The following is a 12,632-nucleotide window of genomic DNA, read 5'->3' as shown; positions in this document are numbered from 1 at the left end:
ACGGAGACGGCAGAGTATGAGGCGCAGCCAGTTGTTGAACACACTGATCACACGCAGCAACCATGTGGGCGATGTCCGAATCAATACCGGGCCAATAAACGTGCCTGCGGGCCAGGGACTTAGTCCGAGAAATCCCCCAATGGCCCTCATGCAATAGTTTGAGAACATCTTTGCGAAGAGAGGCGGGCACCACAACCCGTGGAGATGCGCCATCCGTGGCCAGAAGAACAACACCCTCACGAACAGACAGACGAAGGCGCAAGGCATGGTAGTTGCGAAGGGTATCCGATGCCCGGCCCTTGGTCCTGTCCGGCCAACCCCGCTGAACAAAACCGATCACCTGACGTAGGACCGGGTCCCGCGCAGTAGCCGACGCGACCTGCGAACCTGTAAGTAGAAAACCCTCGACCGCACGACGTTCTTCCTCATCAATGTGGAAACAGAGTAGTTCATCTCGATCGAAAACCGGGTCGGGGCCCATCGGCAAACGCGACAACGCGTCAGCGTTGGCGTGCTGGGCCGTGGGGCGATAGTGAATCTCATAGTAAAAACGAGACAAGTATAAGGCCCAACGTTGCAGGCGGTGAGCTGCCTTATCCGGAAGCGACGCCGAGGGGCTGAACAGAGAGACCAGTGGCTTGTGGTCGGTGATGAGGTGAAACTTAGAACCATACAAAAAAACGCTGAACTTTTTTAGAGCATAAATGATAGCGAGCGCCTCCTTTTCTATTTGAGAGTAACGCCGTTGGGCATCGTTGAGGGTCTTGGAAGCGTAGGCGATGGGTCGTTCCGACCCATCCTCATACCGATGGGCGAGAACAGCCCCTAGGCCATACTGTGACGCGTCAGTCGCCAGAACCAAGTGCTGACCCGGACGGAATGTGGCAAGACAAGGCGCCGACCGCAAATGAGCCTTCAGGCAGACAAAAGCCTGCTCACATTTGGCGGACCAACAGAAAGGAACGTTTTTGCGTAACAGCTGATGCAGAGGATGAGCCACCGCCGCCGCGGAGGGAATGAATTTGTGATAATAAGCAACCTTGCCTAGAAACGCCTGAAGTTCTTTGACCGTAGACGGCCGGGGTAGAGCGGTAATGGCCGCAACGTGCTGTTGTAGAGGACGTATACCCTCACGGGACAAGTGGAAACCAAGATACACAACGGAGGGTTGGAAGAACTGTGACTTGTCCAGATTGCACTTCAACCCAGCTGAATGCAGAACCCGAAACAGTGAACGCAAATTGCGAAGGTGCTCCTCAGTGGAGGCCCCCGTAACAAAAATGTCATCCAGGTAGTTGATGCAGCCGGGAACGGAAGCCGTGAGCTGTTCCAAAAACCGCTGAAAAATGGCCGGCGCGCTAGCGACGCCAAATGGTAACCGCTGGTACTGATACAACCCACAAGGAGTGTTGATGACGAGAAATTCCTTGGAAGATGCATCCAACGGCAACTGATGGTACGCCTCCGATAAGTCAAGTTTGGAAAAGAACTGGCCCCCAGCAAGCTTGGTAAATAACTCCTCAGGACGGGGAAGAGGATAAGTGTCAATGAGGCTTTGAGCGTTGACAGTGGCTTTAAAATCACCACACAATCGCAGACTACCGTTTGGTTTAGAAACCACCATGATGGGCGATGCCCATTCGCTGGAGGTAACAGGAAGGAGAATCCCCGAAGCTGTTAACCTGTCTATCTCAGCTTTGACAGGTGCACGCAACGCCATCGGAATAGGGCGTGCCCGGAAAAACTTAGGGCGAGCCGTAGGTTTAAGAGTAATGTGGGCTTCAAAATCCTTGGCACGACCCAGACCAGCAGAGAACACGGACGAGAATTCAGAAGACAAGCCATCCAGCTGTTGATATGGAATGTCCTCAGATATGAGGTGCACATCATCATCAATGGAGAACCCGAACAACTGGAAAGCATCATAACCGAACAGGTTTTCAGTGCCCGCATGATCCACCACATAAAACGTGAGGGGCCTAACAACAGACTTGTAGGCAGTGGAAGCATCAAACTGGCCAACGATAGGAATTTTCTGCTTATTATAAGTTCGCAGATTTCGCGTAACTGGAGACAAGGGAGGGGAGCCCAACTCCAAATACGTGCGAGAATTAATGAGAGTTACAGCAGAGCCAGTGTCCACTTGCATGCGAACGTCTTTATCCAGAATACGAACAGTAACAAACAACTTATTCGTTTGAGAAAGCACACAGTTAACATCCATGTACGATGCCTCGTCCTCGTCAACAGGAACTTTAGGGGACTGACACACAGAAGCAATGTGGCCTTTTTTCCTACATGAATTACACGTGGCCCAACGTTTTGGACACGCGGCTCTGTCATGCTGTACGGAACAACGTGGACAAGAAGGAAGGGCGGAACGAACCTGCTTCTGTGGTTGCTGTTTTCGCTGCGAGCGTGGCGGCCCCACGCGACGTTGTAGACACGAGTGCACCGCCGCCACATCGTCGTTTCCCTGTGAAACAGGCAATTTGTCCGTGTCGAAAGTGGTTTGTACAGCGCCTACATCACACCACGCGTCTATTTGCGCACGAGCAGTGTGAGACACTTCAAACGATTGAGCGATGCTGAGAACTTCTGACAACGACGGGTTTGGCAATTGTAAGGCACGTTGCCGAACTTCTTTATCAGGAGCAAGCCGTAAAATAGTGTCCCTAACCATTGAATCAGTGTAAGACTCATGATGAGTGTCTGTGACAAACTGACATTTCCGACTCAGACCGTGTAGTTCCGCCGCCCAAGCCCGGTAAGATTGATGGGGCTGTTTACGACACCGGTAGAACGCCATGTGGGCGGCAACGACATAGGTGTTCTTTCGGTAATAGTTAGACAATAAGTCACACATTTCTTGGAAGGACAGAGAGGCAGGTTCCCGCAGAGGGGCTAACTGAGATAGCAGCTGATAGATACGTGGGGAAATCCAAGAGAGAAATAACGACTTACACATAGGAGCGTCGACAACGCCGAAAGCCAAGAAGTGTTGCCGCAAACGCTTCTCATAATCCTCCCAGTCTTCAGCGGCCTCGTCATAAGGAGGGAACGGAGGCGGAGAAGAGGAAGACATATGATGAGTAAGCGACGTCGACAACGCCTGAATAGCAGCCGTCAGCTGTGTTTGTTGTTCAATAAGCGCTTGCATAAGCTGTTCCTTGTCTGCCCCGACACGAGCACACAATTCCACAATGCAGGAAAAAAAAATATCCGACCTCGTCGCCAAAAAGTGTTATAACCTTTAATCACAAATAAATTGCGTGGATATACAAAAGTAGAAACACTAGCGGGTTACATGTTACTAATTCCGTATCTGTCATTCGACTGCCGTGCCGTGACAGGCAGCCGGCGCTGTTCATAGCCAGGTGGCGCTCCCGCGCTCGGCCGAGCTGCGGAGCGCCTCTATCGCCGTGTTCGCGTACTAACGTAGCGGCACTTTTGAATGTCGTGGCACTGTCACAACACATGGAAATGTCGTTTTTCCACATCAGAAATTTGTCACATCTTTCCCAAGAACCTATTACAATCCACTCTTATGTCTGTACCCCCAATGCTAAGAATAAGATACTCTGAGTTGTTGGTCTGGTTTGTTCAAAACTTTGTGCATGCTGTTTTCTTTTTATTTATGAATAGGTTATTTTCTCTGAAATACTTTGTGTCATTTGTATTTCCTCACTGACTCATCTCTCTCTAGTTCTTTTACTGTCACTACACACTAGTAGAGTTGTCATGGGCATACATGATCACCTTGCCATTTACTAGGCATATCACTTACATAAGAGTAAGAGTAGAGATCCTAGCACTGAACCCTGAGCTACTCCATATGTTACCTCAAAAAAATCAGAATAAACACTTTTTCAAAATCACCAGAGTTGTGGCTTTATTTTTCGGTGCTGCTGTATATTTTCAAGGAAAGTTTAAATGTTGGAAGAATTCACTCTCATGCCATAGCAGAGCATATCTCTCTCGAAGAATTCTCTAATAGACACAGTTGAAAGCTCTGGGAAGATCTAATTGTACACTGGATACTTTCCTCTGACCTAGAGCTTCAGTACATGGTAAATTTTTTAAGGTGATCATGAAATTATCTATTTTACTATTTTTAGACTACATGTACCCATCTCACATTTTGAAGCAACTATATTACCTGTTAGTTACTATTTTTTTATAAACTGGGTGAGGATCCAGTGCCATGTTACAGTTTACTCTTGGCAGAATTAGTTTCATGGTCAGATAAGCCAATGGTGATATTGTGCAGTCACTTGCATGTTTCGTAGATCATAATTGTAACCACTCACTATGATATGAAATGAATCAGTTTCATGATTATAATATACATTCTCTCTCTCTCTCTCTCTCTCTCTCTCTCTCTCTAATAGGAAAAGTAATGTATGTCCAAAATCTGATATTGTCCATAATGCAAATGTTGTAGAGCCTACATGTTAAGATGATCTGTAATATGTGACACATTTTAAGATTCTTATGAATATAAATACCTAAGAATTTAGAATAATCTGTTTCACTATTTGTTCACTCCATTGTATTGTTTATAATGATGTGGTCAGGTGTTGTGCATTACTGAACTGCATGTATTGTCCAGGGACACTCCACTTGTATATAACTAGTTACTAAAAACAAAGATGATAAAGCTTACCAAACGAAAGCGTTGGTATGTTGATAGAGACACTAACAAACACAAACACACACACACAAAATTCAAGCTTTCGCAACCCACGGTTGCTTCATCAGGAAAGAGGGAAAGGGAGGGAAAGACGAAAGGATGTGGGTTTTAAGGGAGAGGGTAAGGAGTCATTCCAGTCCTGGGAGCGGAGAGACTTACCTTAGGGAGAAAAAGGGACAGGTATACACTCGCACATGCGCGCACACACACACACACACACACACACACACACACACACACATACACATACATACAGACACAAGCAGACATATGTAAAGGCAAAGAATTTGGGCAGAGATGTCAGTCGAGGCAGAAGTACAGAGGCAAAGATGTTGTTGAATGACAGGTGAGGTATGAGCGGCGGCAACTTGAAATTAGTGGAGGTTGAGGCCTGGTGGGTAATGGGAAGAGGGGATATATTGAAGGGCAAGTTCCCATCTCCAGAGTTCTGATAGGTTGGTGTTAGTGGCAAGTATCCAGATAACCCAGACAGTGTAACACTGTGCCAAGATGTGCTGGCCGTGCACCAAGGCATGTTTAGCCACAGGGTGATCCTCATACCAACAAACTCTGTCTGCTTGTGTCCATTCATGCGAATGGACAGTTTGTTGCTGGTCATTCCCACATAGAAAGCTTCACAGTGTAACAGGTCAGTTGGTAAATCACGTGGGTGCTTTCACACATGGCTCTGCCTTTGATTGTGTACACCTTCTGGGTTACAGGACTGGAGTAGGTGGTGGTGGGAGGGTGCATGGGACAGGTTTTACACTGGGGGCAGTTACAAGGGTAGGAGCCAGAGGGGTAGGTAAGGTGGTTTGGGGATTTCATAGGGATGAACCAAGAGGTTACGAAGGTTAGGTGGACGGTGGAAAGACACTCTTGGTGGAGTGGGGAGGATTTCATGAAGGATGGATCTCATTTCAGGGCAGGATTTGAGGAAGTTGTATCCTTGCTGGAGAGCCACATTCAGAGTCTGATCCAGTCCCGGAAAGTATCCTGTCACAAGTGGGGCACTTTTGGGGTTCTTCTGTGGGAGGTTCTGGGTTTGAGGGGAAGAGGAAGTGGCTCTGGTTATTTGCTTCTGTACCAGGTCGGGAGGGTAGTTGTGGGATGCGAAAGCTGTTTTCAGGTTGTTGGAGTAATGGTTCAGGGATTCAGGACTGGAGCAGATTCGTTTGCCACAAAGACCTAGGCTGTAGGGAAGGGATCGTTTGATATGGAATGGGGGGCAGCTGTCATAATGGAGCTACTGTTGCTTGTTGGTGGGTTTGATGTGGATGGATGTGTGAAGCTGGCCATTGAACAGATGGAGGTCAACATCAAGGAAAGTGGCATGGGATTTGGAGTAGGACCAGGTGAATCTGATGGAACCAAAGGAGTTGAGGTTAGAGAGGAAATTCTGGAGTTCTTCTTCACTGTGAGTCCAGATCATGAAGATGTCATCAATAAATCTGTACCAAACTTTGGGTTGGCAGGCCTGGGTAACCAAGAAGGCTTCCTCTAAGTGACCCATAAATCTGTTGGTGTACGAGGGGGCCATCCTGGTACCCATGGCTGTTCCCTTTAGTTGTTGGTATGTCTGGTCTTCGAAAGTGAAGAAGTTGTAGGTCAGGATGAAGCTGGCTAAGGTAATGAGGAAAGAGGTTTTAGGGAGGGTGGCAGGTGATCAGCATGAAAGGAAGTGCTCCATCGCAGCGAGGCTCTGGACGTGCAGAATATTTGTGTATAGGGAAGTGGCATCAATGGTTACAAGGATGGTTTCTGGGGGTAACAGATTGGGTAAGGATTCCAGGCGTTCGAGAAAGTGTTTGGTGTCTTTGATGAAGGATGGGAGACTGCATGTAATGGGTTGAAGGTGTTGATCTACGTAGGCAGGGATACGTTCTGTGGGGGCTTGGTAACCAGCTACAATGGGGTGGCCAGGATGATTGGGTTTGTGAATTTTAGGAAGTAGGTAGAAGGTAGGGGTGAGGGGTGTCGGTGGGGTCAGGAGGTTGATGGAGTCACTTGAAAGGTTTTGTAGGGGGCTTAAGGTTCTGAGGATTCCTTGAAGCTCTGCCTGGACATCAGGTATGGGATTACCTTGGCAAACTTTGTATGTGGTGTTGTCTGAAAGCTGACGCAGTCCCTCAGCCACATACTCCCGACAATCAAGTACCACGGTCGTGGAACCCTTGTCTGCTGGAAGAATGATGATGGATAGGTCAACCTCCAGATCACACATAGCCTGGGCTTCAGCTGTGGAGATGTTGGGAGTAGGATTAAGGTTGTTCAAGAGGGATTGAGAGGCAAGGCTGGAAGTGAGAAATTCCTGGAAGGTTTGGAGAGGGTGATTTTGAGGAAGAGGAGGTGGGTCCCACTGTGACAGAGGACGGAACTGTTCCAGGCAGGGTTCAATTTGGATAGTGTCTTAGGGAGTTGGATCATTAGGAGTAGGATTAGGATTATTTTTCTTCATGGCAAAGTGATATTTCCAGCAGAGAGTACGAGTGTAGGACAGTAAATCTTTGACGAGGGCTGTTTGGTTGAATCCGGGAGTAGGGCTGAAGGTGAGGCCTTTGGATAGGACAGAGGTTTCGGATTGGGAGAGAGGTTTGGAGGAAAGGTTAACTACTGAATTAGGGTGTTGTGGTTCCAGATTGTGTTGATTAGAATTTTGAGGTTTTGGGGGGAGTGGAGCTGGAAGTGGGAGATTGAGTAGATGGGAGAGACTGGGTGTGTGTGCAATGAGAGGAGGTTGAGGTTTGCTGGAAAGGTTGTGGAGGGAGAGTGAATTGCCATTCCGGAGGTGGGAAACCAGGAGACTGGATAGTTTTTTGAGGTGGAGGGCGGCATGATGTTCTAATTTGTGATTGGCCTGTAGGGGGATGCTCTGAACAGCCGGTATGGATGTGGGAGAGTAAAGATTGAGGACTTTTATTAAGGATAGGAGTTGACGGGTGTGTTCATTGGCTGAGTTGATGTGTAGGTGAAGGATTAGGCAGGTGAGGGCTATGGATTGTTCAGTTTGGAACTGGTATAGGGACTGATGGAAAGAAGGGTTACAGCCAGAGATGGGAACTTTAAATGTGAGGCCTTTGGGGGTAATGTCAAATGTCAGACAAGCCTGAGAAAATAAAATATGGGAGCATAATCTGGCTAGGGCGAAGGCATGTTTGTGGAGGGAAAGTAAATAAAACTTAATGGGGTTGTTATGGGGATGTTGTGAGGGTGGCATGGTATTAGAAGCTGGAAAGTGTAACATGAGGCTGAAATGAATATGAAAATAAAAATATATGAGGAGAGATAAACGTGAACTAGAAAGCAACTGGAGATCTGGTGTGAAAAAAGTTGAAAAGGTGTTGGTTAAAGCTGAGCTATGTTGATCCTGTGGTTAACTTAGGTTGGGAACACCCCGCACCCCTACCTTCTACCTACTTCCTAAAATTCACAAACCCAACCATCCCAGTTGCCCCATTGTAGCTGGTTACCAAGCCCCCACAGAACGTATCTCTGCCTACGTAGATCAACACCTTCAACCCATTACATGCAGTCTCCCATCCTTCATCAAAGACACCAAACACTTTCTCGAACGCCTGGAATCCTTACCCAATCTGTTACCCCCAGAAACCATCCTTGTAACCATTGATGCCACTTCCCTATACACAAATATTCTGCACGTCCAGAGCCTCGCTGCGATGGAGCACTTCCTTTCATGCTGATCACCTGCCACCCTCCCTAAAACCTCTTTCCTCATTACCTTAGCCAGCTTCATCCTGACCTACAACTTCTTCACTTTCGAAGGCCAGACATACCAACAACTAAAGGGAACAGCCATGGGTACCAGGATGGCCCTCTCGTACACCAACAGATTTATGGGTCACTTAGAGGAAGCCTTCTTGGTTACCCAGGCCTGCCAACCCAAAGTTTGGTACAGATTTATTGATGACATCTTCATGATCTGGACTCACAGTGAAGAACAACTCCAGAATTTCCTCTCCAACCTCAACTCCTTTGGTTCCATCAGATTCACCTGATCCTACTCCAAATCCCATGCCACTTTCCTTGACGTTGACCTCCATCTGTCCAATGGCCAGCTTCACACATCCGTCCACATCAAACCCACCAACAAGCAACAGTAGCTCAATTATGACAGCTGCCCCCCATTCCATATCAAACGATCCCTTCCCTACAGCCTAGGTTTTCGTGGCAAACGAATCTGCTCCAGTCCTGAATCCCTGAACTATTACACCAACAACCTGAAAACAGCTTTCGCATCCCGCAACTACCCTCCCGACCTGGTACAGAAGCAAATAACCAGAGCCACTTCCTCATCCCCTCAAACCCAGAACCTCCCACAGAAGAACCAAAAAAGTGCCCCACTTGTGACAGGATACTTTCCGGGACTGGATCAGACTCTGAATGTGGCTCTCCAGCAAGGATACAACTTCCTCAAATCCTGCCCTGAAATGAGATCCATCCTTCATGAAATCCTCCCCACTCCACCAAGAGTGTCTTTCCGCTGTCCACCTAACCTTCGTAACCTCTTGGTTCATCCCTATGAAATCCCCAAACCACCTTCCCTACCCCTCTGGCTCCTATCCTTGTAACCGCCCCCAGTGTAAAACCTGTCCCATGCACCCTCCCACCACCACCACCACCACCTACTACAGTCCTGTAACCCAGAAGGTGTACACAATCAAAGGCAGAGCAACATGTGAAAGCACCTACGTGATTTACCAACTGACCTGTTACACTGTGAAGCTTTCTATATGGGAATGACCAGCAACAAACTGTCCATTCGCATGAATGGACACAGGCAGACAGTGTTTGTTGGTATGAGGATCACCCTGTGGCTAAACATGCCTTGGTGCACGGCCAGCACATCTTGGCACAGTGTTACACTGTCTGGGTTATCTGGATACTTGCCACTAACACCAACCTATCAGAACTCTGGAGATGGGAACTTGCCCTTCAATATATCCTCTCTTCCCATTACCCACCAGGCCTCAACCTCCACTAATTTCAAGTTGCCGCCGCTCATACCTCACCTGTCATTCAACAACATCTTTGCCTCTGTACTTCTGCCTCGACTGACATCTCTGCCCAAACTCTTTGCCTTTACATATGTCTGCTTGTGTGTGTGTGTGTGTGTGTGTGTGTGTGTGTGTGTGTGTGTGTGTGTGTGTGTGTGCATGCGCGAGTGTATACCTGTCCCTTTTTCTCCCTAAGGTAAGTATTTCTGCTCCCGGGATTGGAATGACTCCTTAACCTCTCCCTTAAAACCCACATCCCTTCGTCTTTCCCTCTCCTTCCCTCTTTCCTGATGAAGCAACTGTGGGTTGCGAAAGCTTGAATTTTGTGTGTGTGTTTGTGTTAGTGTCTCTATCAACATACCAATGCTTTCGTTCGGTAAGTTACATCATCTTTGATTTTAGATATATTTTTCCCACGTGGATTGTTTCCCTCTATTATATTTAACTAGTTACTAACTTTGAAGTGTCAGAATTAATAAAGAAATCATCAACTGAGGGATGGGTTGTAATACATATTTGGGTAGCTGTGGTGGATGAATTTTCTAAATTATAACACTCTCAAGTACTGAGTAGATTTTCATGATAGAAATTTTTGCATATGGAATCTATTCAAATCAATGCACATACTGGGTGAGCCCATATCCAGTGATTGATAGATGCAGATGATGATTAATCTGAGTAGTGCAATTTCTTCTATCTGTGTTTGTCATCACTTAAAGAATACATTAAATTGTAAGTTGACTCTTGATAGAATTCAACATCTTCTTCTCCTGTAATCAGTTCTTTAGACTTTTTCTACAAAATGGCATCCTGACAGTGAACAGTGAGCAACATCTTTGTCCCTGTCAATTCTCAGCATTACAGATTGTGATACATTGTATTAATTATTTTTATTATCCAGCAAGTTATGATAAAATGTAAATCGTTTGGTGGAGTAAAGGTAATCGCTCTCCAAATAGCAAGTGTCAAGTTGTTGACAGGCACACAAAACACACACAGTACACTGGCTGAAACAAAAATTTGTCCAAAAGCTAGCAAATTGTCATTCTTTTATGTGTACCTGTCACAATGACTCAGTGCTTCAACTATTTGATGTTTGGTCTCATTTACTCCAAAAGTATTTTTATAAGTAGGTTATATTACTTTTCTTGCCTCAATCCTTTACTTATTTCTTGCAGTATTGTATAACCGCATGAAATGGCATACATAACTGTTTCAAGCTGTCTGTCACAAGACCCCAGTGTATGTGTATCAGTAGCATGGAATAGGATGAAAACAAGATTACTCACCACAGGATGTTTACTTATTTGAGAGTACCTGCTGTGTTCTGGTACACTGCTCAAAATGAATATATCTAAGACATTAATCAGAAATAACTTTGTAATAGAAACCAGTTGTTATCAGTTATTTATGGGCAAATAATGATTGTTGACTTGCAGTTGGTTATGTGCTTTCAGATGAAACGTCATCCTTCAAAGTTTCTAAATATCCATAAAACTGATTCTCTTTTCTTAAAAAGATATGTTGCTAGTTCAAAGTGAAGTAACAAAATATTTTTCCTAAAGTTTATCTGTATTCCATTTATGATAGGTGTGATGGAAAAGTTGGGACTTGGACCAGAAATACTGCTTGCTGAAAATCCTTCCTTGATATATGCCAGACTTACAGGATATGGTCAGAGTGGCACCTATTGTGAAAAAGGAGGACATGACCTAAATTATGTGGCAATGAGTGGTAAGTAATGTTTAAGTCAGTAACTTATTAAGTAAAATGTGTTCAAGAAAATTAAATTCAAAAGTTTTTGCTCCAATGACAAATTGAAAAGAAATTCAAATTTTCAATTACAGCATTTGCTAATGAAAGGTGATAAATTCAAACATATTTACTGCTAGCTTTCTCATGTTTTGAGGAGGTTCTCTTTGTGCTGCAATTACAATTTAAAATATGTTTATTCTGCACTGAGAGGGAATGTTACATGAACATTTGACAATATAAATTCTGATTATAATATGGTGCTGGGAATGCTGGATGGAAGATAAAAATCATGGCAGGAAATGACTCACACCAACCTACTGTACAATTCATTATGGTCTGTGTAAAAAGATTCAAACTTTGATATTAGCATTATGTATTGAAAACAAATTCTTGCTTTTGTTGCTTCTCACAATGAAAACTAATTTAGGAATTAAGAATGATATAGCATCATTTAACCGCATCGTACACTGCTGAGAAGGTAGGCGTACAACCCGCTATTAGAACAAAAATGGTGGCAGGTATTCCAGGCAGGACAACATCATGGAGTTTCTTCCAGCAACTGCTGGGATGTGAACGCATTGCGTTTGGCAGTGCAAATGCATGTTTGATACAGTGTCACACAGCACACACTGCAGAGTCTGGTTCGCCCTGCATTAGTGTGTCCACAAACACACCCTTGTGTTTGGTACTGTGAGAAGTGGATGGGAAATTGAGTGCTTTTCTTGGGAGGAAAGGGCAGACATGTATTGTGCTTATGGCACAATGGATAGAAATGCTCTCACTGCTCAACAATTGTGGATTCAGCAGTTTATGAATCAGCAAGTGCCAAATCCATGCACATTCACTGCCACCCACAGCTGCCTAAGAGAGATAGGTGCTCTTCAGTTGTCCACTAATGTATTGTAATGGCACCTGTGCTTTTAAGGTCATCATTGAAACCCAGTAAATTCATTTTGCGATGCAGATGTGAAGGCTGGACAGATGCGGACATTAATGCACAGTGCATATGCCAGAGTTTGAAGAGAAGTTGATAGCACTACTGCAAAACACACCCTGAACAAGCTCACTGAGTGTTGCTTGCAAAATGGATGTAAGCCGTTCCACAGTGTACCATGTCTTCAAAAAGTTCTAGCACTTAACTTAGAAGATTTTCCACATTTCATTGACTT

The 12,632-nt window shown here is 45.4% G+C and overlaps 1 protein-coding gene across 7 annotated transcripts in view; it reads left to right on the top strand.

Annotated features, from left to right (window-relative positions):
- Window positions 1-12,632, top strand: part of LOC126457084 (alpha-methylacyl-CoA racemase) — a 165,506-nt gene that overhangs the window by 87,298 nt on the left and 65,576 nt on the right. For all 7 annotated transcript variants that reach the window (XM_050093102.1, XM_050093100.1, XM_050093101.1 and 4 more), the window contains exon 4: window positions 11,299-11,442. In XM_050093102.1, the coding sequence (XP_049949059.1) occupies window positions 11,299-11,442 (144 nt within the window). The remainder of the gene's footprint in view (window positions 1-11,298; window positions 11,443-12,632) is intronic.

Source organism: Schistocerca serialis, chromosome 2 (genome assembly GCF_023864345.2).
Source record: "Schistocerca serialis cubense isolate TAMUIC-IGC-003099 chromosome 2, iqSchSeri2.2, whole genome shotgun sequence".
Classification (NCBI taxonomy): Eukaryota; Metazoa; Arthropoda; class Insecta; order Orthoptera; family Acrididae; genus Schistocerca; species Schistocerca serialis.
The sequence above is the reverse complement of the archived record's forward strand: the minus strand, read 5'-3'. Positions and strand labels throughout refer to the sequence as shown.